Source organism: Aquila chrysaetos, chromosome 18 (genome assembly GCF_900496995.4).
Source record: "Aquila chrysaetos chrysaetos chromosome 18, bAquChr1.4, whole genome shotgun sequence".
NCBI lineage: Eukaryota > Metazoa > Chordata > Aves > Accipitriformes > Accipitridae > Aquila > Aquila chrysaetos.
Window position 1 is genome coordinate 13,419,064 of NC_044021.1, and position 27,059 is coordinate 13,446,122.

General features: G+C 40.3%; 1 protein-coding gene across 1 annotated transcript; it reads right to left on the bottom strand.

Moving 5' to 3' along the window:
- Positions 1–2: 2 nt before the first annotated feature.
- Positions 3–20,572, bottom strand: VPS4B (vacuolar protein sorting 4 homolog B). The gene is given in 12 exon segments (XM_030041884.2): positions 3–2,253; positions 4,122–4,259; positions 7,247–7,466; positions 9,553–9,634; positions 9,793–9,941; positions 11,397–11,553; positions 11,791–11,910; positions 14,873–14,900; positions 14,902–14,941; positions 16,207–16,357; positions 17,562–17,673; positions 20,388–20,572. Coding segments are annotated over 12 exon segments (1,326 nt in total). The 5' UTR covers positions 20,415–20,572; the 3' UTR covers positions 3–2,151.
- Between the last annotated feature and the right edge of the window lie 6,487 nt (positions 20,573–27,059).

Genomic DNA, 27,059 nt, shown 5'->3' on the forward strand with positions numbered 1-27,059 from the left:
TGTCCTTGTAGCTGCAATTCTAGGCAGCAATGTTTATTTGGAATATATTTCTAAAAACAACTTTAAACATCAAACATTAATGCTTCTGTTACAGATGTCATCCCACAACTGAGCAAGCAGCAAGATGTAAATTTAAAACATACAGTATAGTTTTCTTCTACATTAAAGATAAGAGATTACACAGTTAAGCTTATGGAAACCCATAGGACAAATCAGCCTACCACAAAAAAACCAAAAGTTCCTGAGAATTTTAAGATTGCAGTAAGGACTCTCATTTTAAAAAAAGGTCAAGAGACAAGTACTTCAGATAGTAGCTTCAAACCTCTGAGTGAGAGCCCTGCCAGTATGTGGCTCACTTCTAAAGTGTTCACAAGAGGCAATGACAAAAAAGCAATCCTGCTGCAATGAGGATTAAGTTTACTAACCATGGTTGCCTGCACCTACACCGGAATTCCTGTCGTCCCCCCTGCCCCCACAAAGGTCCACAAAAAGATTTGCAGTCCACCGATTCACATTTACATGTTCCAATGTAAGACAAAGGTAAAGCTGTGTGTAATAATGATTTTGGAAAGAATGTTTCATCATGTTAGTAAACAAAAGCTCAGCACCTTGCAGATCAAAGAATTTTTAACTAAGTATTTTGTTTAGCTGTTAAACATAGAAACCAAGGACTAAAAAAAAAAAAAAAAAAATCAAGCTAAATACTTGAACATAACATTGAGGAAATACTCAAAGAACATAGCTGATGTACTATAATATTTTACTTCATTTAAGTACAGCAAATTTCACCCCATCCTATGATTTATAAAGTACACAAAATATGTACACAAAGGAAACCAAACCCCATCAAAAGATGATCATATATGTGTATATGTACATATAACATACACACAATGTGCAAATTTCTTTTAATGCAAGATAAACAAAGCATATGCAGGATAGAGTTGTACAATGATAATGGAACATGGAGTATTCTAGGTATCCTAATGATGTTTTGTATCTACAGCCAGTGCAAACTTACAAGGCACAAACTCAGTGCTGACACTGTAGTGTTGTAAGTTACATTCAGGCACATCTCAACTTACAGCTCTTCAGAAAAAGATCAATGGAAGTGCTACTTCTGTACTAAAGTGCCAGCCTTATCTCAAAGTTTAAGCACTAAACTGATGTAGCCTATATGCAATAGTTATCAGTAGGGTTCTGAGTTAATTTATCACTGGAAAGTCTGTGGCTAAAACATCCGTTATACTCTCCTTGCATGTGAAAGTATGCTGTTTCACAAAATACACCCAATACATTCACCAAAGACTACCTATACCTTGCCAGCCTTGACATGTGGAATCTTACAGGATATTACTAATGCTTTTTTCTAACTTCAGTCAAACTCCTGCAGAAAGTAAATCCACATTGGAAAAAAAACCAACAAACAAACGCACAAGAACAGCCAGCAAAACACCTTCTGAGATACTTCCATTTAACAAACTTTTGCTAAATTGCATAGTGACAGTGTGTATCAGCTAGTAGAGTTAAAAACAAAAGCTTGCTGTTTAAGGCAAAATTTTAACACAGCATAGCAGAAAAAGCCAAATACCAGTTCCATCAATATTTAAACAAAGTACTGGCCCATGTAGTCTTATCCTCACAGTGTTTTCTTTCTTACTTTAATAGCTAACCCACACTTGCAATATGCTTGATTAGCAAATTTTGTTGCATTTTCCTAAATGAAATGAGAGCAATTAATATGTAGGCTGATTGACTGATACTGAAAACACCCGACAAATATGTTCTCTTCCACCCCTCAAAAAAGGGTTTTTTGAGCCTACTGGGAGTTTAAAACTCACTTGTACCAATACCTAAAATTGAGCTAATAGTTTAAAATTTTCTAGTATTTAATAGACATTACCACATCACTTTGCTGTCTCACCCTAAAATTGTATTTTCATATTATTTTTCAATAGAAGACATTTAATAGACATCTGAGGAAAACAATACAATACAAAAGCTTAGGGGTCTTTGCAAAGGTATCTTCTATTCCTTCTGCAAAGTAAGAAAAGAGTGATTTTATTGGCATTTATTTGAAGTGCCATCAATAAAGACACAAGAATACTTAAGAAAGCAAAAAAGTTCTAATGCTTGACATGTATCTTTGGTTTAGCCTTCCTGACCAAAGTCTTCTGTAAACTTCTTTAACTTCTCCAGGTCCTGTTCATTAACTGTTGGTTTTGTGCTAGCTAGCGACCTGAGCATATCGGCCTGTCAGAAAAGAAAGAAAACAAGTGTTTTCAGAAACAAGTATAGTACCACTGCTAATAATCTTGTTGCCAAGACGAATATGCATTAAAAAGCCCGTTAAAACAAGATGACCACAGGAGCTCCTATTTACACAAAGCTTTTAATTAAGCCTAAACACTTCTGCACAGAGGCAGCATTTTAACCCTGTGAAGACAGACAACCGTCAGTGAGTTTTCTAATAACAAAACCACAACCTCAGGTTTAGGCCACTCATCCATTCAAGTTTTATTCATCTCTCTTTTCAGTAAAGAACCAAACTTCCTTTTATTTTGTCAGTTACTATCTTCAACCCATCTTTAACTAAAGCAGTTTAAAGTGGAAAATAATCAGATGTTCCCATGTACTCTCATAGTCCAACAATACAGAACAGTAGTTTGTGATTCATCTCTAGCGAAGTTTTACTGTTCATGACCGGTAATTTCTGTCTCTTCAATTCAGTCAATTTCCTAGATAAATGCTCAGATACTAGAAAATGGAGTTCAGAAAAATCACAGGCCTATGAAGTTGAAAGCAGCAGTTAAAACACCATATGAATAAAAAGGGGCAAAAAAACTAATCAAGTCCTAGCCAAAGGCAACTGAAAAAAGTAGATGCCTAACACCTCATATTGCTATAAAATTATGGGTAAACCCAAAAGTTAATATCATGATTTCCTAGAATTGATATTTGTCTCATCAGACTAGAGATACTCTGCTTAGAAAGAATTAAAGACTGATCTTTTTAAGGACAAGAACTGATTTTAGACACTGAAACAACTGCCTATGCAACTATAGTGCATCAGAGCCCAGGTATCATTAGGAGCACACAAGGAATGGTTATGTTTAATTCCAGGAAAGACTAATTAAAAATCTGCTTAGACCATGCAGGCAGAAGTTTTAGGGCATGCCTGCACCTGCACACATCCTTTTGTGCTTTCTCAGTATGCAGATATGCACAGAAAATTATTTTCTGAAATACAGTGACAGTTATATTTACAAAGCAGTGCCTACTGTTTTAGAGTTTGTGGTCCCCATGAAATATACTGGTTTCTTTCATTCATTACAGGACTGTTTGCACACAAGAAATGACAGCAGCACAGATTTGTAATCAAGTCCTTCCCTCAAACATTGTAATTAAATTCAGAATCTTCTTTTGTTGCTCTTGGGGGAGAGATACAGAATGAGTGTCCAGCAATCATTTTTATTTTTTAATCAGTGAACTAAAGATTTCAATTTGTCTTAAAATGACATATTTTATTCCCTAGACCAAAGCAAGTATTTTAACATGCACAAAGAAAACAGCTGAAAGAGCTGTATCACCTGTGATTAAATTTAACCAAAACTACCATTACATCCACGATTTTTTTACATTTTATTTATTTATGCTTGTATGTATTTAATGGGCAATATTTACCTACAGCATATCACTTCCCAATTTACACTGAATATAGTTTTCCATTTCCCAGTATCAATATTAATGCTACAGAGTGATGGGAAGGAAGCTATCATGGGGCAGGGAATCCGAAGGTTTTAAATGAATAAAAGACAAGTGAAAGAACAATGGAAGAGCCAGATTGTGTCTATGGATGAAAGGACAGCAGCTGCATGCCAGCAGACAAGAACAGTAAGAAAGAAATGCTTATCAGGGATAGAGAGCTGGCTTTTTCACAAGCACACTGTACCGTAGCACTGTATGTTGGGAATTCGAGTGTTATCTGGTATGTCCGGCATTTCTGAAAACAAGCAACTCATCCAATTGCCTTGCAGAACCATTTGAAAAAAGAGTCTTTACCTTAAAGTCTTTTCAGAGTTCTGCAAAGCAAGAAAGAAATGCTGCGGAAGAATACCTACCATGGAAACTTGAGGCTCCAGTAATTTATCACCTGGTACCTCCATCCATGTCATTTCTATGGCTTCAGGATCACCTGGAGAGCAAGGGGTGAACAAATCTACCATTGTATTTGGATTAGACACTGATGGTCCTTTTACCTAAAAAAGAGAAAACACTCAGTTTACAGGAGTTATGATTTTAAAGACAAAACCCAGAAGCTGAACAGCATCTTTAGAGCAAAAACATTCCTTGATTTTACACAGATGCCCCACCAATTGGGAAGACGTGTCCTGTGAAAGAGAAATTGTATACATGTACTAGCATCATTCACTTTGAAAACATGCAGCTGTAGCCAGATACTTAAATTCACATCAGGTCAAATCCCAGGAGCTGTTTTCTCCTAAGGTCAAAGATTTCTGTGGAAAACTAACATGCCAGGAAATCTAGTTGGAAAAGACCACCCTTCCTAGTCCCTGGTCACTTTGGGAGTTCATTCATCACTGGTTAACAGCTTTCTAAAAACTTCTCAGTAATTATCCTTGAGTGCCCCTCAGGTTAGGAAGCCAGAGATGGCTTTTCAATCTTTGACATACTGCACTACAAAATTCTGAGCACCTTTCCTGACACCACTTCAGTACCACTCGACAGAAAACAGGGCCATCTAGTGGGAGAACAGAAACCATCCTTTTTTTCCCCAGACACATGGAGAGACCCAAAAAAGCTACACCAGGTGTGTCTGTTCCCTTTCTGCAACACATTATCTGGGACCCACAGTTTTATTGTCCTTCATCATTACCTGAAGCATCACACATCCACGGAAACTCAAGACATATGCAAAGATTGAAAGACAACACACTAACTGGCTATTTTTAACAGCAGAGAACTGGATTTGCTATTCTAAACTGCATTTAAAGGATGATGCTGGAGAGCACAGATTGTAATATTCAAAATACTGACAAACATGTATTATCACATAAAGCAAGGAATGTTTTACAATGAATGAGTAATAATTGAGGAAAGCACTGTTTAACTGGGGAAAGTTGCCTGTTAGATGCAAATCATTACTAAAGCTAAGATTTTGCTTATGAAAATAGGAAATTGCATCCAATTAAAGTACTAACAACCCAAATGGAATCAACTATCAACTCGGCTTATGTCAGAGCCCTCAAAGTACTGCAGTTGTGCCTTTTTTTCCTTCCTCTTTTTGGGGCAAAAGGAGGCAAGAGGTAAGAATTCCTTTTGGGTTGCTCTGCAAACTGTGACAACTGAGGTTATTTCATGGCTCCATGGTAGTCTGAGACATGCCACAGATTCTTCTGAATTTGAACGAAAGGCTAAAAGCTAACAGCCCTTTAGCCAGAAATGTCATTGTCACTTAAAGTCAACAATACTTCAGGCATCACTGCTTAAGGAAAGGAAGCATCTAGAAAATCCTTGATATATCAAAAGAGCTGGTTTGTTTTTGGTTTTTTTTTTAAACAGTTTACATTACAGTGTTACTGCTGAGTTGCCCCCCGAAGAAACTTATCAACTCAGTGTTTCAAAATACTTGTTTTGTTTTTAAACTGGGAAAAGCTCCTCAAAAACCCTTTAAAATGTTATTTGGTTTTTTTCCCCCCTCACCAAAATGACAGACTGCAGGTTTATGTTAGTAACTACAAAGCTGACCAAACTTTCCTCAATGCAGACTCTGGAAAGTTACGTAGTCCTCTCATTCTGGACCATATTGGATTTAAGTCTTCCTTTTTCTTCAAATCTTAAGCTGAATGTGTTCCTTGGAAGAAACTACATGGAAAAAAAGAGCCTATCTTCAATTCTAAACAACTGTAGCTGTTCAGTTTAGGGCCCTTAACCCTTTTATGTCAGGCTGAGTTACTGGTGAAAAAACCTGTAATTGTAACTGAGATGACGAAGAACTGCTGCCAAAACAAATTACATGGTACGTGTCTCTTGACAGCTTAGGATCTAAATTTTTTACTACTTTACCCAACCCCACACCTGCTCTTTTAAGGAGCAACAGATGAAAACTTCCCTTTAGAGCAGCAAAGACCTCTACAGAATACCTTGACTCACCTTTACCCAAGATACAAATATTTCTGCAAAATCAAAGTTTGCAGTAAAAATGTAAACAAAAAATACTTTTAGTCTGGGTCTACTCTAAAAATGCTACACAGGAAAAATATAATTTTATTTAACCAATACACGTGTTGTATGTATTTGGAACTCTGTTTATAACCAGTGATAACATTATCACACTTCTTTTTTCACATTGAAGAGCTTAATAGTTTATAGAGAACAATTGATTTGATTGAACAAGACCTATATGTGCAAATTCTCCAGGGGAAAAAAGAGCATTCCCAGATTTGATGGATTTAGATTGGTGCTAAAGAACTCTAGTTGGTTCTTTGTCAGATAAAGTTTCTGAGATCCAAACATTTAGAAAAAATGTTTCTTAAGTCAGTACATAGTATGTAGAGGTAACTGCAAGATAAGCCAAACAATACAGTTTCAATGGTCTCCTTCAAGTGCACTTAAATAAGTGTAAACTATTTCACATTACAGCAGCATCCATAGGATGCTGCATGCTGCCCAATGAAACACAGACCTTGCTCAGTTGTCTTGCATCTTTACTACTGTCACAAGTAACATTGATTCAATGTTTTTACCAGAACTTTAATTTTTCAGTTCGAAAAATATACAAAGTAGGCAGAATGTTCATAATTATAACCCATCTGTTCCCATGTGGATGAGGGATACATTTATTTAAACATGCTAGAAAAACATGAAGAACCATGTAACTTGGTCCAGAAAAAAAGCACCTCTAACATTCCCATTTAAGTCAAACTTCAAATTGAATGCTTTTAACACTACCTAGAGACATGAATAGTCATCAGAGCTTGGATTACACAGCATGAATACCCAGAAACTAGCTCCACCAGACTTATGGCAGGACAGGCTGGGGGCAGGGAGATGAGGGAAGATTAAAAAAGAGGAGGAATACCCAAGTTCTCCCCTGGTCGATAAAAAGGACATTCATAAGCGTTCAGTATTTCCCAAAACCAATTCAGTTTACTTGCAAGGAATTTTCAAATTAAGATAGTTCTCAGAGATGAAATAACTTGAAAAATTTTTGATTCCTACTTACTTTTTTAAAGTGAGTAGCTGATTGCACTTTTCTAACAGGCTGCATCAGTGCATCACGTACAATGATGCTTATATCTGCACCAGAATAGCCATCAGTTTTCTTTCCAAGCTCTCGATAATCTGATTCCGTTAGGAGATTCGGAGTTGACCCAAGGTGAAGTTTGAACATTGCAGCCCTGGCATGGTCTTCAGGTAAAGGAATATAGATACGCTTCTCAAACCTCATTTAAAAAAGAAAAAACAAAATGTTCCACAGATGCTAGCTCATGCAGGTGCACAGTGGAAAGAAGCTTATGCAAATAAGTATATAGTTTGTTCCTAACAATATTAGAAAGAAGCAGTTTCAGTATTATAAACCTTTAAAAAAATTTCTAAGGCAAATATTCAACAACCTGTTCTCATACATACTGTAGCTAGCATAAGCTAACATCCAGAATGTAACAACTACTTCCTTTTCATGACAAAGATCTTCTCTTCAGACTGAAGTTTTTCCAGATATTCTCCATCAGAGTTTGTGTTTTAAAAGAAAAAATTGAGGGGAAAAAGTCTTCAAGTGTTGAAGTATATTTGAACAGTTTTCACACTCAAAGAACTGCCTGATAACAAGCCGACACAACCACTTTCTACAGTCTCCAACTAAATTAAAGAAAACCTCATAGTTGGAAGGAAATTTGAAGTCATATTCTCAATACAGTTGTCAGAAAATGTCGATAACTGCAGTTTTTCCTTTGAAGCAGCATCTGTTCTCACAGCGGAGATTACCTCCCACCAATAAAATAGGAGCGACTCCAAATTCTGTAGAAGACAATCAACTTGATATACATGACAAAGTGGGCCAAATCCATGAAAACCTCATTTGATTACTGCCATTGTTGTACACGTTCCTTTAAGTCTTACGGACAAGACTTAGAGAGCTACTCTTTCACACTGCAGAGAATCAGAGAATGGTTTGGGTTGGGAGGGACCTTTAAAGGTCATCTAGTCCAACACCCCTGCAATGAACAGGTTCACTGGGACATCTTCAACTGGACCAGGTTGCTCAAAACCCCATCCAACCTGACTTTGGACACTTCTAATGATGGGGCATCCATAACTTCTCTGGGCAACCTGTTCCAGTGTCTCACCACCCTCATAATAAAAAATTTCTTCCTTATGTCCAAACATGGACATAAGGAAGACATGTCTAAGACATAAGCATATGTCTAAACCTACCCTCTCTCAGTTTAAAACCGTTGCCCCTTGTCCTGTCACTACAGGCCTTGGTAAAAAAATCCCAAACATCTCTCCGTCTTTCTTATAAGCCCCCTTTATATATTGAAAGGTCACAATAAGGTCTCTCTGGAGCCGCCTTTTCTCCAGGCTGAACAACCCCAACTCTCCCAGCCTTGCTTCACAGGAGAGGTATACCAGCCCTCTGATCATTTTTGTGGCCCCCTTCTGGACCCACTCTAATCAGGTCCATCCATACCTGCCTTGTGCTGTGGACCCCAGAGCTGGAACTTCAAAAATGACTTGAAATTTTAAGCAACACCTTCACTTCTAAATCTCTAGCACAAAACTATAGTCATACAGGTTGGAAGCAACCTCTGGAGGTCACCTGGTCCGACCCCCAAAGTGTGGCCAGCTTCATTTAAGTACATAAATAAAAGTCAGTGACAGGCACAAAAAAGTAATGTTTCTTTAGCCTACAAAAATTACCATTATCCAAGCTGTGTTCTCATCACAACATAATCATGTTTGTCGCATAGCTGTTATTTGTCCTCTGCTGCTCTGCAGCTCAAAAAAGACCCAGCTAATTAGATACAGGTATGGAAGTCCTTTATCTACAAAACAGCAGTTAAAACATGCACTGAAAGATCACAAATTATGCCTGACCAGTAGAAAAACATGCTGTTTCTGTGTAACATAAGGCTACATTTCCATGAAAGAACTCAAGCTGCTCAACAGTTTAACAGCTGAAAAGGAAAGCTCTACCCCTTCTTGTCCTTCTGAGGTACATATTTTGTAACTTGTCCCCCAAGCCCACCAGAAAACCAACCAACAAGGAAACAGAATAGTTTTCTGCTTGCTCAAGCACAATCATCTAACCAAGAAATCAAATAAACTACAGGGCCAATATAAGAGTGAACAACCTACCTCTTTAAAGGGGCAAGGGGCTCTTAGATTGGCTCAGCCCATCTCATGGAATTGAGTTGTAGAACATTAGCCATGTCTGCAAACATGAGCTGGATTACTACCTGAAGTAGTCTCAGACTGAACTCTCACAACAGTTGCGAATTTCATACCATGAAAAAAATGCCATCATACCTTCTCCTGATAGCAGAATCCAAAACCCAGGGTATGTTTGTCGCTCCTAAGACCAAGATTCCTTCATTGTCAACACCAACCCCTATAGCAGGGCAGAAATCATTTCACCATTTAGATGATAAACAGAGACTGTTTTAAAATGTCATGGAACTGCAGATCTTTTTAGTGTTCTCATGCAAGCTATACTTAAAATACCTATCTTAATTCCTTTGACTGATTCTGAAAACCAAGTAAACTTACCTTGCATCTGGACTAGAAATTCTGTTTTTATCCGTCTAGCAGCCTCACTTTCATTTTCACTTCTTGACCCGCAGAGGGAATCTATCTCATCAATGAAGATAATAGAAGGTTTGTTTTCTCTGGCAAGCTGGAACAAGTTTTTCACTAATCTTAAAAAAGGAAACAGCTTCAGTTATCTTAATGATTACACCAGTAAAAACACATAACTTAAGATTACGATACAGTCACTTCCTTTAGAGAAAGCTAAAAAAAGAAAAGTATTAACATAAAGCTACTCAAAGACACAACATTCTTCCAGCTCCAAGACTCAGCATTATACTGAGCGAGATAGTCCAGCTTAAAGGGAGGTGAAACATTTTAGAGTACTCCAAGCATGGTTTTGCAAGAAAAAGCCCTTTTTTGGTTTACATTTCTACAAGACAGCCTGGACTATACAAAACCACCACTTTTGGCAGATTCAAAAGAACATGGCTTTCTCTTATTTAACATTTGTAACCTAATCAGGTTAACTCTAGAGATTTTGTAAGAAATAACATGTACATTTATGTTATAAAACTTTACTAAATACCTTTTATATGACAAGAAAAGTTGGTTTGCAAAAAAACCCTAGCCATATCTTATTAACATATTTTACTAAGTTAAAAAGGAAACATGCTGGGAAATTCTTCACATTACCGTCACTAAATCTCAGGCAATAGTCTCAAATGAAGTCAAACAGAAAAAACGCCAAGCTAGACTCCAGTTCTGTATTCCTTTTGCAACAGAAAAGCAGCTTAAGGTTTCCAGCTTTGAGGAAAAAAAACAGTTCAAACACTTTATCTAATGGCCTTTCTTCCTCATCCTATCAACTTTAAATAGTGTTGCTCAGTTGTCTCACACTTCAAACTATTAAAGCATGGTTTTGACAAGTATTCTCATAATCACAGAAAGTCTCTTCTGTACAAACCCAGAGCTTTTTCTTAATTCAGGTAATCTTCATTGGAAACCTAGATGGACAAATTCCTGCACTTCTAGACTGCAGACAACACGTCACTTCAGGCTTCCTGGTCTTCTTCACACATCACATAGTAACAAACAAAGAGTTAGCATGGGGAACCATGAAATTTTCTTTCATGGCTGCTCCTCTCCTTCAACCTATTTTTGCAAGTCTCTTATGTCTTCCAGATTTTGTTTGAAATCAGAATAAAGAAAAAACACCTCCATATGGATGAAGAAATGCCATGTGTTAACAGCACAGCTGCTGGGACAGATGAGTGGGGAGATGCCAAGAGGCAGAGCACCCCAACGCTTCAGACCGATGTAGTGTGCAATCACAGCTGAGTTCAGAAGGGGAATGAGCTCCATGGTGGTCCCAAAACCTTTCTAAACTAGTTTTAAAAACTATCTTGAGCACTGAAGAGAGGTCCAGCTGCAGCAGCACAAAATGTAGTACATGATGATATCTTTACATGGCACTGCAGCACGAAGCATAAAAACACCTGAGGTTTGTTTTTAAAAAGACATGACCCTTCCCTCAAATTCAATTTCTTTACAGCAACTTATCTAGCTCTACATTAATTTCTTCTTGCCAATGTTTTCCCGGACCTCTGGCAACTCTAACTTACTTTTCACTTTCACCTAACCACTTTGAGACAAGGTCAGAGGAAGATACTGAGAAGAAGGTGGAGTTGTTTGCTTCTGTCGCCACAGCTTTTGCTAAATAAGACTTTCCTGTTCCTGGTGGTCCAAACAGGAGAATCCCTCTCCAGGGTGTTCTCTTTCCTGCAAGAGAGAAACCAGCAGTCTTCAAAATACTGTAGAAAGACTGAACCTATTTTTCTGATGAAGTCCCTCTAGTTTACTCAGAGGTTTTCCACATCTACCCATGAAACTTCTGTCAGATGGATCACAATCTCTTTTTTAAGAGCTCAGCTTGAATCTGATACATTGGCACAACACTCCTCAGACCCCGCTGCCGGTCCTGACTGGCCAATAGCAAATAAATGCTTTAATTCTGACCTGTAAACAGGTGTGGAAATTTAATGGGCAAGATCACTGCTTCTTTAAGTGCTTCTTTGGCACCTTCAAGGCCAGCAACATCACTCCATTTGACATTTGGTCGCTCAATAACAATTGCTCCTATAAGAAAAGATTGTATAAATTAGTGATGCACATATCTTTTCACAACTTCAACAAATTCCATTTTGGAAAAAAAATAAATTAGGAATCTATGCCCATGTCCATACTGAATAAAAACAAGGCATTTCTAAGTAGATATAAACATTGAATACTGTTAGTCAAATGGATGTTATTTCTACAGAAATCGGTCACATTTTTTTATCACAATAAACCATGGATAACCAGAATACTCAAGAGTTAGTAGAAGTCCTGCAATGGTTAAAGCTAGCCCAAAACTGACCAGCAAATGTGCATTTAGTAGTCACAGAGGAGTAGTACCTTCTCTAATAGGTACCCAGGCATCATCTCCTCACTAAACCACCACTGTACTTCCTGAAAAATTTCAAACTTCATTTTAAACAAGGGAAGCAATGTAGCTGCACTAGCCCAGGATTTATAAGGTTCTCCAGCAGATGAAGTAACTTGTTGGGTATCTCCAGATGGGCAGCAAACAATTGGATCATCTAATGGTAAAGAGCTTTGAGAGCTAGGGCTGAAAGCGTTGGAAAGGTTTTATGGAGCCTGCTTAGCTGCAGAAGCAGCATCTTCTTAGTCTAGCCACATTCTCTCAAAGTTTATCACCAGGTCTCATCTTGCTCAACCAACTAGTTCAGCTTGATTTTAGCTAACTGAGCTGTAATTTACTGGTTAGTCTGACATGCTAAAAATGATATTGTCTTGACTACTTTTAGATGGGACAACTTGGATCTGAGCTAGTAGTTGAATATTAGATCTTGTAATCCTAGCCAAGGCAAATCCAAAACGTAAGCGAAATTTTCTAACATGAACAAATGACAACCAACCCAATGCTTATCTAAGTACTCAAACACACTGAAAGTTTCAGTTGCCCTATTTCTCTACAAGGAGCTTTCTATAATTTCACAACTGGCTTTCCCCAGCTCTTTTCTTGACACTTTCACCTTATGCCTTCAGGGCTCTGTGAAGTAATTTAAGACTTTTTTTCTTCTACAGGATTGAAAATTTACTGTTACTCACTGGCTAATGAATAAAGCAAATAACGCTTGCTTACTTTTTAAGTATCTCCTTTGAGATTTTTTCTTTTGCTGCATTCCTTTTCTATCAGATTGAAATGAACGATTTCTGTTAACAATTGCAATTGCTAACAATGTGGAATTTAGAGTCCAAAAGCAACATCGTATTGTTAAAGATGTTAAAAATGTTATAGAGAAAGTTGATTGCAAACCATCTTGGCTTGCAATCTATTTACTGGAATTAATTCAACCAGCCACTTCCAATGCATTAAATTCTTTTGCTAGATTGATTACATCTCAGTTTTTCTTAAAGTAAACAGAACTATGGGCTCCATCACTAAAATAATTAGCAGAACAGGTACCAGTTCAGATAGGAACAGGAGATTATTTTAAAGTTGAAATATCAGAGTTATCTTAACCAGACATGCCATGGTAACTGAAATCACTGCACTATAAGAGATTACCTGTACCAGGACACAAATGGAACTGGAATCGTAGGCTTCCTAATTTTGTAGGTGTAAATTAATAGCTGGAAGATTAAGCAATAGAGTACAAAACGTACTTTAAAATTCTAAACAAGAGTACATGACAATAGACCCACAACTACTATCCAGTCTTAATGTTACTGGTCACTTCACCCACAATAAGCCAAGTTGCTATCATAATTAAAAACCTGATAAATACCCACAGATTTGGGGAAGTTCCATAAGGCAGAGTCAGCTGGGAGTAACAAGGCAGCAAAATTAAATACAAAAAATTTCTGCGGCTGTTGTGGGACGCAAAATGAAAATGAGTAATCTGAAGGCTGCCCAGAGCTTGTATTATCTGAGTAACAGACTCCTATGTTACATTTAAAGGTACCAAGGATCTCACACCTCAGACTTTCAAGCAATCAAATGTATAAGCAAGAACATCGTCATTTTACAGAAGTATCAAAGAAGTGGTGTGTGCAAGAAACTACTTCTTGAAGTAAGAACTGAACATCAGATTCATGTGGGAAGAAACAAAGCCTTTATAGTGAGAGACAGGACAACAGTCTAATGCTCATCATTTTTCTGTCATTTTAAAATACAGGAAACTGTTCCATATAACTGTGCATAACATTAAATAAATGTGCAGAGAAGTAGAAAAAAACTTGGCACAGTTTCCAAATATGATACAATAACTCCTGAAATTACACAGGCAGAGAGATGTGGTAAATGCATTTGATCTTTGTTACACTGAAAAATAGGGGAAGAACAACCAAGTTTCTTCAGATCCATAAGCACCTTCTGGCAGGGAAGCTCTGAACAGTGCTTCACCATTAAAGGGTAAAACAACAAACAAAGCCTCTTTTTTACTGTGTATAAAACTATTGGTAGCTGCTATACATCGCATCACTGATTGTATTCAGCATTTCAGTCCAAAAACCCAAACTATTATGTTACTCAACTGGAAAAGCATCATCACTGCACATGAGAAAATGCTGCCTGTTACTATAAATGGGCTATAATCCATGTTCTCAACTCCTATGCTTGAGCACAAGCTTTTTTGTGAAAATGGTCCTGCTTACACTAAGTGTATGATGTCTGTTACCTTAGCCTCTAGGCAATACTCCAATGCACTTAAGAGTAAAAAATACTGATTCAGTTTAGCCAATAGCTACCTGGGATCTTGCAACTTCTCCCATTGGAAAATGCTATCCTGATAAATGGTACAATTTTAACATGAAGCACAGGGTACAGGAGAAACATTTCAACACAGTCACTACATAATTTCATGGCACGCAAACCCATACTTCCATAAAGACCATGCTTTTGTATGTGAAGAGTTCATACTATGTGAGCCACTTACAGACAGCAAGTTAATCCGTAACATTTACGTGGCAAAAACATAGGAATTTGCTTGACTGAAGACACCCCTATTTAAAGAAAAGGATGCTTCAAAATTACCTTGAAGTTGATTCTGTAGCTTCTTTTTTTTCAGGATTCTCTGACTCCCCTTCCCCATCACTGTCATTCCTGATTTGGAAAAACACAAAAAACAAGAAAATGTTGAAATACAGTAAGGGAGACTGCTGACTTAGGATAAAAATCAGAATGCAGAAAGCAGAAAAACCACCAGTCTGAGGAATGAAAGAAACCTTGAGATGCCTTCAGACCTCTACAAGTTTACATCATTGTCCTCTTGCACTCCTGTTTTTCTACACCACGTTCTTTCTAATTCACCCTCCCCACCATTTCAGCTTCCTCTTATGGGTCTGAGCTCTTTTAACACACTCCTACATGCTCTGAGCCAGCCTTTAGGAAACAAAAGCAACAGGGAAGCACTAAAATGGTTTATTTGTAGATATTGGCACTTGTCCCCTATCTGGAACTGCAACAGGACTTGGTCAATTCCCTCTAGTACTATGAAACTCTACATCAACATCTTGTCAGAACAAAGGAAACCGGAAGTTAAACAAGGGAAAAAAAGAGACTTAGTGAACAACTGGAGTGGAGGTCATGAAAATACATGTAGCCTCTGTGATATTACCAATTCCTTCTATTATAAACGAGCAGAACACAGTACAGCTCAAAAAATAAAACTGATGAGACAAGTAGACAATGAAGGAGACTGAAAATCAGGTGAAGTTTCAAGAGACAACTGAACAACTCTAGCTGTTCAGGACTGCTAAAAAGGGCAATCTCACCAGAAGGTATCATCCTGAATCCTTCCTCTCTCCTATCCCCACAAAGGCAGTAGCAAATGCAAAAAAGGCTCTGCTTGTTCAGCTCTCTGATACGCAAAATGAAAACCAAATCTAATAGAAGGAAAACAGCAGAGAAACTAATGCAGCAAGGCATTAGAATGATTCAGTCCATCTTATAAAACTTCACCCTACGTAGAGCTTTGCACCTCTTAGCAAGCGTGAGACAGATCAAACTCGGGCCCTAGTAATCATCAGTCTGAATTTATTTTCTAGTTAGTAAGTATTTAAATGTAGAAAAATGTTAAGGGTCATCAGACTTATTGCCATTAAATCCTATAATCATGTGTTAGTCTGAAACAGCTTTCATTCTTCAGTGAATTTCCTATGCAAATGTTCACACATTTTAGTAAACAAGCACAGAAATGCCCGTGACACTAATACATGTTATTTTTCTTTTATTAGCCCACTGTATTTCAGCATTAGTAGTCATTTGAAGCATTTAAAAAACACTAGTTAAAATGATCTTTGAAGAGTTGAATTTTAGAATAAGCTGAGTTCAGGAAGTATTTTGCTTTACCTTCTCCAAAAACATACCCTTTTCCATCAGTAGGACCAGACTCTTTAACTGGTTTTGGTGCAGTTTTTTCTCTCTTTTTCAGATATTCTTTCAGCTTTTCTGCTCTGTCCAAGTATTCTGTACATTTCATTCTAATGCTCTGTTTTGCTTTATCACCCTGTGCTTCATCTAAGAGTTTGAAGAGAAACAATGCTTTGTTAACAGCAAAACACATGTGCATCAATCAGAAAACAAGACTAAATCTGTCTTCTTTATATCTTATTAATATACCTTTCCCAGGGTTCAAGACTAAATCTGTCTTTTTTATATCTTATTAATATACCTCTCCCAGGGTTCACCACAATCAAACACCTATCTTTCCACTGTACCACAGAAAGAAGTGACAGGAAGGATGTCATCACCTGCCAGAAATCAAATATACACCTCAACATTGCTTTGGCTTAAAATTTGACTGTAAAGGGTTAAGGACAATGGCACTGGAAGCTTTTCTGTCAGTCTTTCAAGCTGCTATACATTGTCTTAGTAACTCCTTTTCTAAAATAGCTTATCAAGAAGCTGCTTGTGCTAAGCAATTTTTATTTAGAAGTATACTTTATTTTTCCATGGCCTACTAAATTTAAAAGATGTTCACATTGTAAAGAAAAAAGTTACATAAAACATCTGAAAGTTAGGTGTGGTTCAACAGCCACACCATTCTCTTAGTCACTATTACAGTGTTTCAAATCAGCAATCAAATTTAACATTAGGTTTATGTGTTAAGTTTCCAAAAGTACATCAGTATTGTTAAAAGCACAAAAAGTGATATTCTGATAAAGTCAATAAAATATAAACGGATAGGAACCGATAAACACAAATTATCCTATGTGACTATAAACAAAATAGTGTTTTTTTCAAATCATGGAGATCTGCAAGCGCACTTATGTCAGGTGAGCAACCCTAGCCCACTTAGATTAGGGCTGTATCTACATTAACAAAGTCCACTCCTTGCATACAAACACTTGACATGATACAAAAGGTACACAGAAGTGTGAAAAGGCATAAAATAATGAGAATATGGAAACTGAAGAAAAATTACAACATACAAAGACAGAAGTCCAGAAGAGAGACAGCAAACACCTGCCTTCCTCAAAAAAAATCCCTAAAACAAAACACAAGTAAAAAAAAAAAAAAATCTGATTTCTTACAAGAATGGAGCAAGTACACAACACAGTAAAGGCAAAAGCTACAAAATATATGACCTCAGTCAAACTACAATTTGCAAGTATCAGCTGATGAAGAAAGTAAAAATTTAAATACTGATGTCAACATAAGAGATTACTCTGTGCAATTTGACTACTAAACTTTACTTAATCAACCAATACATTACACTTACATTTAACAACATGGAGAAAATACTGCACAGCATGTTGGTACAAGCGGAAGGCTTCCTCATAGTTTCCTGCTTTATCTTCTTGTGCTGCTTTGCTAGCAAGGTCTATTGCTTTCTGTAACACAAGGAAATAATGAAGTGCTGTGCGAGAGCATTTTGCATGATCAAAGAGACATTTTAAGCTATTGCTCTGACTGTTTTTTGATGGCCAGTTTTTCTGCTCTTCAACATTTATCCCCAAAAGTCAAATACAATTGATTGCAAGTCTTAGGTGGTGCTTTGTACATGACCATATTTCTATCCTTTTATGAACAGTGATTAACAAACTGCGGAAATTTACTATCACACAAAAAAGTGTAAGTTAGAAGAACAAGTTTATGAGTACTAAGTTGGAAGCACTACTGGTTTGTCTATGCAGTTTTCCTTACCAATCTCTTGCATTTATTATGGAAAGATTTGGAAATCCATTCTAAGTTGTGGGGTTTTTATCACAGACCCAGACACGTTGAACTATGACTGATGACATCAGCAAACCCTGTCAATAGCAGAGTCAATACAGGAAGTACGTGATTACAATGCACTGAAACTAGCACTATCTCTCTTCCAACCCTATGCTAGGAGACATCTTCAAAGACTGACTATTTGTTTGGCTTCTCTAGAAGGACTGAGGATCTTGATATCCAAGTGAGAAATTCTAACTACCACTCCAGTGGGAGGGGAGAAAAAACTCCACCAGACAAAGAATGTACCCAAATCGCGAGCATCAAGAGAAGTTCTAGGAGAAGTTATGGATGGATTTTTAATTTATTTGTTGAGCTAGTTTCAAATAAAACTGACTGTGATCTAAGCCATGATGTTGCATACACCAGCCTGTGGATTTGTTGGTATCACCGTTATTCCTTTGCTCTTAAGTGCTTATTACCTTTTATTACACTTTGGTCCTTGGAGTGCCTATACCACTTCAGGACAATTAAAGCTGTCAGTTTGAACGACTAGTTCATGTAAGTTTAAAAAAGGCAGCCTGTTAGCCAGAGTTAACCAAGACTAACTAAATCTTCTATAGCCCCACATGTATTTTTCCACAGTCAATTTCTTTTCCTAAGCATTGTTAGTATGCTCAGGATGATTATGGTAATGTCAGGGAACAAGATGGAGAGCTTCAACTGCAGCAAGGAGTTTTCATTAGACATTCCAGTACAGATACTCTTGCCACTATCTGGACACTCTGAGGTGTTTCAGTCAAAACAAAGATAGTAAACAGCAGACATGAAAGAAGAAACAGCAAAATCTCTCATTCTATTGCTTTGTGTTGCTGTCTTGGAAGCAAAGATCATCTCAACAGATGTACTCGACATCAAAGAGTAATCTATTTAAAAACAGTGATCCAATAAAGCAGACTCTACGGTTCTGTTGTGGCAAGTGTTGGAACACTGTAAGCACTTATTTCTTTGGAACAGAACTTAGCCTTTCCTTTTTGGAGAAGCCATGAGCTGATAAGCAGTTTACCACATTTGAATGGGCAGTCCCCTCCTTGCTGCTCACCTTGTTCTGGCTCTGTTAGGCCCCTCTATGCATCATTCGAATCCACCAAAAGCATAAAAATTAATCCAGAAAAGAAGTTACCTCCTTCTTAAAGTTCTTAGGTCCCTTAGAGACTTAAATTACCACAGAACAGTCCAATGATTCCTGGATCCAGTACAACAAAGAGTGACAAATGTGACACTAAATTCAAAGAATAAATGGCAAAGACCACCAGCTAAAATGGAACTGTGAGAAAACAGGGCATGTTGCAGCCCTGCTCCTCTGAAATAGAAGAAAGTCTACATCATTTATTGACTGTTTTTAATATACTCCATTTTTGTAAATACTCAAAGACTGTTACTTGGGTATTGGATTCTAAGCTCTAATTACATCAGCTGGAATCTTAGCCTGTTACTGTGATGAAGAACACTGCTATCAAAAAGGAAATAAGTTATTAGAAAGTTCTATGGACTAGGGAATAGATGCCCAGCTCTAACTATCCATGAGGCACAAGCTGTATTTATCAGGCTACGGTTTGATAGTTTGATGAACATCGCCCTCAGAAAGAATGTCAGCTTAAACACATTCCATTCTCCTTCTGCTTATTCTAGACCCTGTGATATCTCCCCTAGCTTTGCCAGCATAAGCATTACATGGCTGTAAGGAGCTTACAGAAATGATCACAGTTCAGAACAGCTCAATAGAAGATTACGATTTTTACCACAGGTCACTTCTGGATCTGTTTTGCCAACTAGCCGCGGGACCGACCAGACAGCCCCAGCTGAGGGTTAACACAAACAGAAGAGCAGAGCAAGCAAAGGCTTCCCGCAGTCAGCAGCCCTAGAAGAAACCTAACACAAACCGCGCCTCTAGACCACCACAGGCAACTGTGCCTCCCAGGCGGACATCAGGCCCCGCTGCTCCAGCGTCCCGCAGGGCTGCTGCGCCCACCGGCCCGGCAGGTCCCGGTCCCGGTCCCCGTCCCCTCCCCGGGGACGCCGCGCCCGTCGCCCGCGGGGCCCACCGCTGACGAGGGGATGACCCTGCGGCCTCCGTTACCGCCGAGCCCCGAGCCGGGTCCCCTCGACAGCCCCTTGCGCCTGCGCCTGCCGACGGCGGCAGCCCGCGGCCCTCCCGCCGGTGTCCCCGGGCCCGCGAGCGGGGGGGCGTTTGCGCTCCCTGGCCCCCCGCCCCGCCGACGGGCGGGCAGGCGGCGGGGACACCCCAAACCCGCTCCCCCCTGCCCGCCGCCACCCCACCACCGCCAGGCTGCCGGGCCCGCCCCGCCCCGGGCCGGCGGCGCTCTACCTGCAGGTTGCTGTTGGTGCCCGCCATAGCGGAGCGGTGGAGCGGGGTGGGAAGGAGACCGGAGAAGAGAGCGTAGGCCCGCGGCTGCCGGTGGTGGAACTCCCCTCCTCCTCCCCCCGCCGCCCACAGAACCGAAACCGCGGCCTCCACCAGGCGCTTCCGCACCCCGAACACCCGCTTCCGCTTCCGGGCGCCGCCCCGCGCGCCGCGTGAGGTCACTGCCATGCGCCGCGCCCCGCCCCGCCGCAGCGGGAGCTCTGCGCATGCGTGCGTCCGTCCCGGAGGCGGGAAGCCGCGGCGTGGGGAGCTGGCGTTTGGGGTTTGCTTCTGCGAAGTGTTGGGAGGTTGTTGCTGGGGCTTGGGGTGGAAATTAATTTTTCCTCCTCTCACGCCAAGCTTAAGAAATTTTCCTACGCCTCTGCGCTGCCCTCCGCCGAGGTTTGGCTGCCTGCGGTGGTGCTGTCTGTCGCATCACCCGGTAAAAGTGCTGAACGCTTCGGTTGGCAGAACCAGCTCTTAATGAGTTCGGCCGCGAGTGGTCAGGTGTTACTCACCCGTGGGTTAGCAATAAAACTCGAGTGATGTGCGTTGCCCGCACAAAGGAGGAAGTGATTCAGAACACAGAAAATTACAAGCCGGTGTGGCGGGTTGACCCTGGCTGGAGGCCAGGCGCCCACCAAAGCTGCTCCATCACTCCCTGCCTCAGCTGGACAGGAGAGAGAAAATAGAATGGAAGGCTTGTGGGTCGAGATAAGGACGGGGAGAGATCACTTGCCAATTACTGTCACGGGTAAAACAGGCTCAGCTTGGGGAAAATTAATTTAATTTATTGCCAATCAAATCAGAGCAGGGTAGTGAGAAACAAAACCAAATATTAAAATACCTTTTCCCTACCCCTCCCTTCTTACCGGGCTTAACCTCACTCCCGATTTTCTCTACCTTCTCTCCCTGGCGGCGCAGGGGGACGGGGAATGGGGGTTGGGTTCAGTTAATTACATGGTGTCTCTGCCGCTCCTTCCTCCTCAGGGGCAGGACTCCTCACACTCTTCCCCTGCTCCAGCGTGGCGTCCCTCCCACGGGAGACGGTTCTCCATGAACTTCTCCAGCCTGAGTCCTTCCCTGTGCTACTGTAATTCCTTTAGGGCAAAAAAGGAATATCTGGGAAACCACTAGATTCATAAACCCCATTCTTCCAACTAGCTCCAAGTAACCACAATACAAGTTGACTTAATTTCAGTGTCACTTTTTGAATTTGTTTTGTAATAAAATAGTTCCCTGAACCTTTTCGATACCATCAGTAGGCTGCCTGTTCTGGGCAGAGGGTAAAAGGCATAGCCACAGTCACCCCTATACCTGGGAAGGTTGTGGTAATCTCTTCCTCAAGTTATCTGGTTGGGAGTTTATTTTGGTAAGTGTCCTCATATATCCACATGCTGGAGGATGCTTTGGTTGGTTTTTAGGCATGGTCAGTAACAGCTGTTCTCCTTGGCTTGATTGCAAATGCGAAAAGACATGATGTACTGAAGATTAAGTAATGTAATGAGGCTTGGGGAAATGACATGGTAAAGAGAGATGGTGGAGAAGGTGTTGTTTATTGAGTTTTTCACAAAAGACAACTGAAATTGGCCAAGTGACAGGAGAGCTGATGATTTCGGAAGGAACCTTATAGCTGTGTTGTCATCAGGACGCAAGCATAGCATCAATGGTGTGAAGTGCTCAAGAAAACTCTGTGGGTTAAATGACATGTATCCATTTCTTTCTTATGCTTATTCCATCTTCAAAACATGAGGCAAAAACATTCTTTTTACCCTTTCATGGAGCCTTTGGTCTACTTCTAACCTCCCTTTTTATTTAAAACACACTGCTTCCTTGGAGGTTTCATTTCCTTTCTGTCTTTACCTTCTCATTCTGATTAGTGTGGCAACTGAGAGGTAGCTAGAGATGACTAATGTTAGTATCAGAGCGAGACTTTGGTATTAACTAGATGACACAGAGCCATGCAGTGAAGGGAGATCACTGCCTTAGGGAACTTAACAGTGTCGATAGACAAGGCAGAGAAGAAAGGTAGAAAAATATAACCTCTGTTTTTCTATATTTTTCTACCTGATGAAATGATGCAGAAAGATCAATCTGACCTCGGTGACAAAGGCTGTCGGTAACAAAACTAGCAAGTAAAATTCAGGTTGTCCAGATCCCATTATGTTACTTTGATCCAGTTTGGTGTACACACAGTGAGCTCGTGCACCTGAGGCTGGACCTCCAGTGGACGTGCAGCGTGGCTGTGCTGAGCATAGGCAGCCAGTCTGGCCACGTCGCCTGCAAGCCTCCTCCTCTGTGGTGGGAAGCATGCTGGGCCAAAAAGCAGGAGCGCTGCTGTTCTAAGAGATCCAAGGCACCAGCTGTCCTCGGGAACGTGTCCGCCTGCAGTGTAGTGCCTTTGGGAGCACTGCTGCTACGGTATTCCCAGGTGGATGGCTGCCATCTGTAACCACTTTCAGTAGCGTTGAAACCACGCCAGCATTGTGGGAGAGGACTGTGTCCTAAGACCCCTCATTTCTAATGCACTCAGGACTCTGGGCGCAGAGGGTGTTGTATAGCTGTGGAGCCCAGGAGGAAAAGAGTTAAAGCTGTACTCGGGACCAGAAAGACTGAAGCCAAAATAAAGCCATGTTACATCTGTGGCACTAGAGGCAAGGGTGAGCTTCAGGGCAAGACCTGAAGCACTGGATTTTGAGGAGTAATTGGTCCTCAGACTCTGTATCCCATCCCATGGCCTGAGGTGTCAGTGCCAGCATCTCCACCGCAGGTCAGGGATCCTTTTCCCAGAGCCCTTGGTCTTTGCACCCCTTTCTTCAGCAGCCGCAGCAGCAACTGAAGGAAAATAGAGCCCTGCTTTGAAAGTCGGACCTTCCCGCTTTGACGTGTCCCCTTCCCACCTTCCCGTTCCCCTGTGTCTCTGGAGGTAAAAGCAGTGGGTGGGAGAGGCAGAGGCTTCCCTGGACAAACCCAGCCCTTCTAGGAGAGCCTGCCGGTTCAGCGCAGGCAGAGGGCAGGAAGAAGTGTCCTTCGGGCAGGGATTTCCTCCGTGTCTGGCTCTTCCCCCACCTGAGTGTCACTGGTCACACACATCGTGGGCACAAGCCACCTGTCCCTTCCCGCACCCCAGACCCGGTGGTTCACAGCTGGGACAACACCAGCCACCAGTTTAGATTTTGTTCCATGGGAATGATCAGTTCTTGAGCAAATCTGAGCTGAGGTGGCTCCCTGGGGATGAGCCGAGGCCAGGCTGGGACATGGGCCCATGGGTGGGGGTCAGGGTCAGCCCCCCATGAGGGGAAGCAGGGTCAGACCCCTGGCATGGCTGGGCAAGGCTGTGGGGTCACAGGTTGATGTAAGGAATCCCATTTAAACCAAGTTTGGAGGATGAATCATCTACTTCTGCAAAACTGGCATCCAAAAACTAACATTTCCTCTTCCGTCTCCTACTTTTATCGTCTGGCTTGAGAGAGCACGAAGCCTGCTGGTAGACCTTGGTCTTGCTCATCCATTTCACTGGGAAAACATTCAAAGTCTGTGGTGGATGGTGGCAATACATTGCCTGGCATAGTACAGTAATGGGTCTGGTTGTGCCTCCCTGGAAAAGAAAATTTAAATTTGTACCTTTTGAGCTAAACTCTTTGGATTTCTTAGTTGTGTTAATTTTCACTCTACTTCTGGTTTAGTTTTTAAAGTTGGAAACTCTAAATATGTAAATGCTTGAAGATGCACTATGATTTTGATTGAGGTGTGTGTATGTATGAAATGTGTTATCTTCTGGACTAAGTTACTTTACTCTAGGCAATGGAATGACTCCAGATGTATACGCCTGTGCTTCATAGTGAGATTAATCCAGCACATCAGGAAAATAGCCTGAGAAAATGATTGCAGATATAAGTGAGGGCACATTTTGAAACTGTTCACTTGATCTTTTGACAAAGCACAGAAATAAAAACATAGCTTATTTTCTTAAATTGTGAAATATACAGTCCACTACTACTACTATGGTTTTTGAACAACATTTAGCATAGTGTATTTATTTCAAGACTTTTTTCTACTGTTACATGGGTACTAGCAGAAATTGTCAGGAACAAAAATGAAATCTGAAACAATATTTTTCTTAGGTTTGCCTGTGTTGTCTACAAGGGTAGTATTTGCTATATACAGCATAAGTCTGGGGACTTCTGAGGCTTTCCTCATCATGAACTCACCGGACGGGGACACTCATATTGGCGTTCTGTATACAGGCCAAGGACAAACATTTCACCTAGGTCTTCTCTGCACAGCATTTCATATATTAGGTCTTGCTAACTCATTGAGATTGAATGGAATAAAATCTCTTCGATGGTATCTTCATGCACGATAGAGCAGTTGTGGCTTCACGGCTGTATTGGTTGACTCATGTTCATTTAAGATATCCAATTTTGCCAGCTGGAACTGCCAACTCTTCTACCTGTATATGAGTTCAGGGAGGGATTTTGTGCTATGTATTATTGAGTTTGGTGTAGCAGCATTTTTCTTTGAAACGTCTTCCCAGTCACAGAGTTTAATAGGCTTACAGCTCTAGTCACTTCAGAGATTTTATTGTTAAAAAAATTAAAAAATGATCCTCAGCCAATGCTTCTTTGAGTTTAGAAAGCTTAAAGTTTGGACTGTGCACTTTGGATTGCTTCATGTTGCCTTCATTTAAGATTTTGATGACCTGTAGCGTCTTTGGAACAACTCCTAAGGATATTGTAGACGCTCTCATCACCTGGGGGTCTTTTTTAATCACTGCCAGATTTTTCAAAAATATATACTGTAATCCAAAGAGAAATCATGGGTCTCATAAAATCAATAGATCAGGTTATACAGCTTGTGTTATGCATGGGTTCAAGCCAGCTGGTTTGTCACAGCTTTTGCCTCTGTCTTAAAAAGACACAAATCTGTGAGTTGACCCAGATTTTCTTTCCGGGAATCTGCTCTCCTGTGCAATAGAAAGCCTGTAGTGTTCACGGTTGCCAGAGTACCAGAAATCTAAATTGTGTTAGGCAATGAGAAGCAGAAAAGCGGTTCCACTCCAGATTCCTTTAAACAGATGACAGGGGAATAACTTTTGCCATTCTGATATACATCAGAATAACTGAATTTAGCTGTTGCAAAACAGAGAGTCACACTGCATGACTAAGTTTTAAAACTGACGTGCTACCTCTGATGCTTCCAGCAGACTTTATTCTCATCCTAAATTCAAAGTGTTTTTTGCCTGTGTGACTGTAGAGAGCAGTGTCTACAACATTACTGAATGACTTGCAGTCTGAATGAACAAGGAGATAAAGGGGAAGAGAACTGGTCTGGGACTAGACCATACTGGAGCTCCTTCAAATCAGTTTTCTTCTGAATGGTGGTTTGTCTTGTCATATTCTTCAAAATGGTATTTTAAGAAGTAAGGGTCTAAACATACCCTCTGCTTCAGAACTGCAGAAGACCTTAAATACAGAAGAACTCTCACAGTTCTTTAATTCATGGGAGTGTAGGAAGAAATGGGGCCATCCAAGGTGTCTTCCAACCAATATGTTCCCTCTTTTCACAGTACCGAATATGGAATAGTGCTGTACTGGGGGGTGAGCACTGCAGCGGTAAGACACTTGCTGTTGCACCTCCCACTTCTGCAGGCTCAGGGGAGCACAAGGAAGTCCCATAACCACCAAAGGCCAGCAGCTCTACTACGAGTGGCAGGCTGTGCAGCTACTGCAATCTACTCTGCACTAGATTTCTGGGCTAGCATTTCCCTCCTAGATCCCTCTTTATTAATCCTTAAGCCTTTTAATTAGGTCTTGTATGGAAAGGAGTGGAAACTGGATAAAGAGGTCATTTAACTTTCTCTTCATCCAAGCCACTCTTAGCAGAATAATTTTCACCTTAAGCAGGAAGCTCTTTGAACCAGGCTATTATTCTACCATAAACTGTCTATAATCCTTCCACATGTACAACACTGTCTCCACACCTTTCAATACAATTCTCACTAACAAGTCTGTTGCCCTATTTTACCCAAAACCCACTGAAGTTGGTAGCTACCTTTGCAGTGGGCTTTGAATCTTGACCTTAGATAGACAGATGGATAGGTATTTGCATTACCACAAGTTCCTATAGACCTAATTACGTATTTATGTCCTACTCCTGTTATGGAAATGTTAATGTTATTGTGTTAATAAGTTTATTAGCTTGCTGGAATATGCATGCAGTATCCTCTGAAGTTTCCCCATAGAGCTTAATGGGACCATTGGATCTCGGAAGGACTGAAGAAAGCTACTTCTCAGTAGGTTACCTATCACCTGGGTAAATGTAACTGGGAAAGTGAAAAAGCAGCATCCTATTATCAAGTCCTAGCACTTTATTTTGTAAAATACAGAATATTTTTTTAGAATTTCCAAGTTTTTAAAACTTTTTCTATTACGGGCTAATATAATATTCTTTTCTGTGTGTTTTGCGATGCAAGTTTAGCAATCCTGGGTTACTGGTGATATGAGCTGAATCAATTGCTGGGTATGGGAATAGCTTCCTTGCTTGCATGGGCACTAATCAGTTTACATTAGCTGGGGTTTTGGACCATTATTTGTAAATTTTACATCTGGAAGACAAGATAGGTTTGCAGGTATA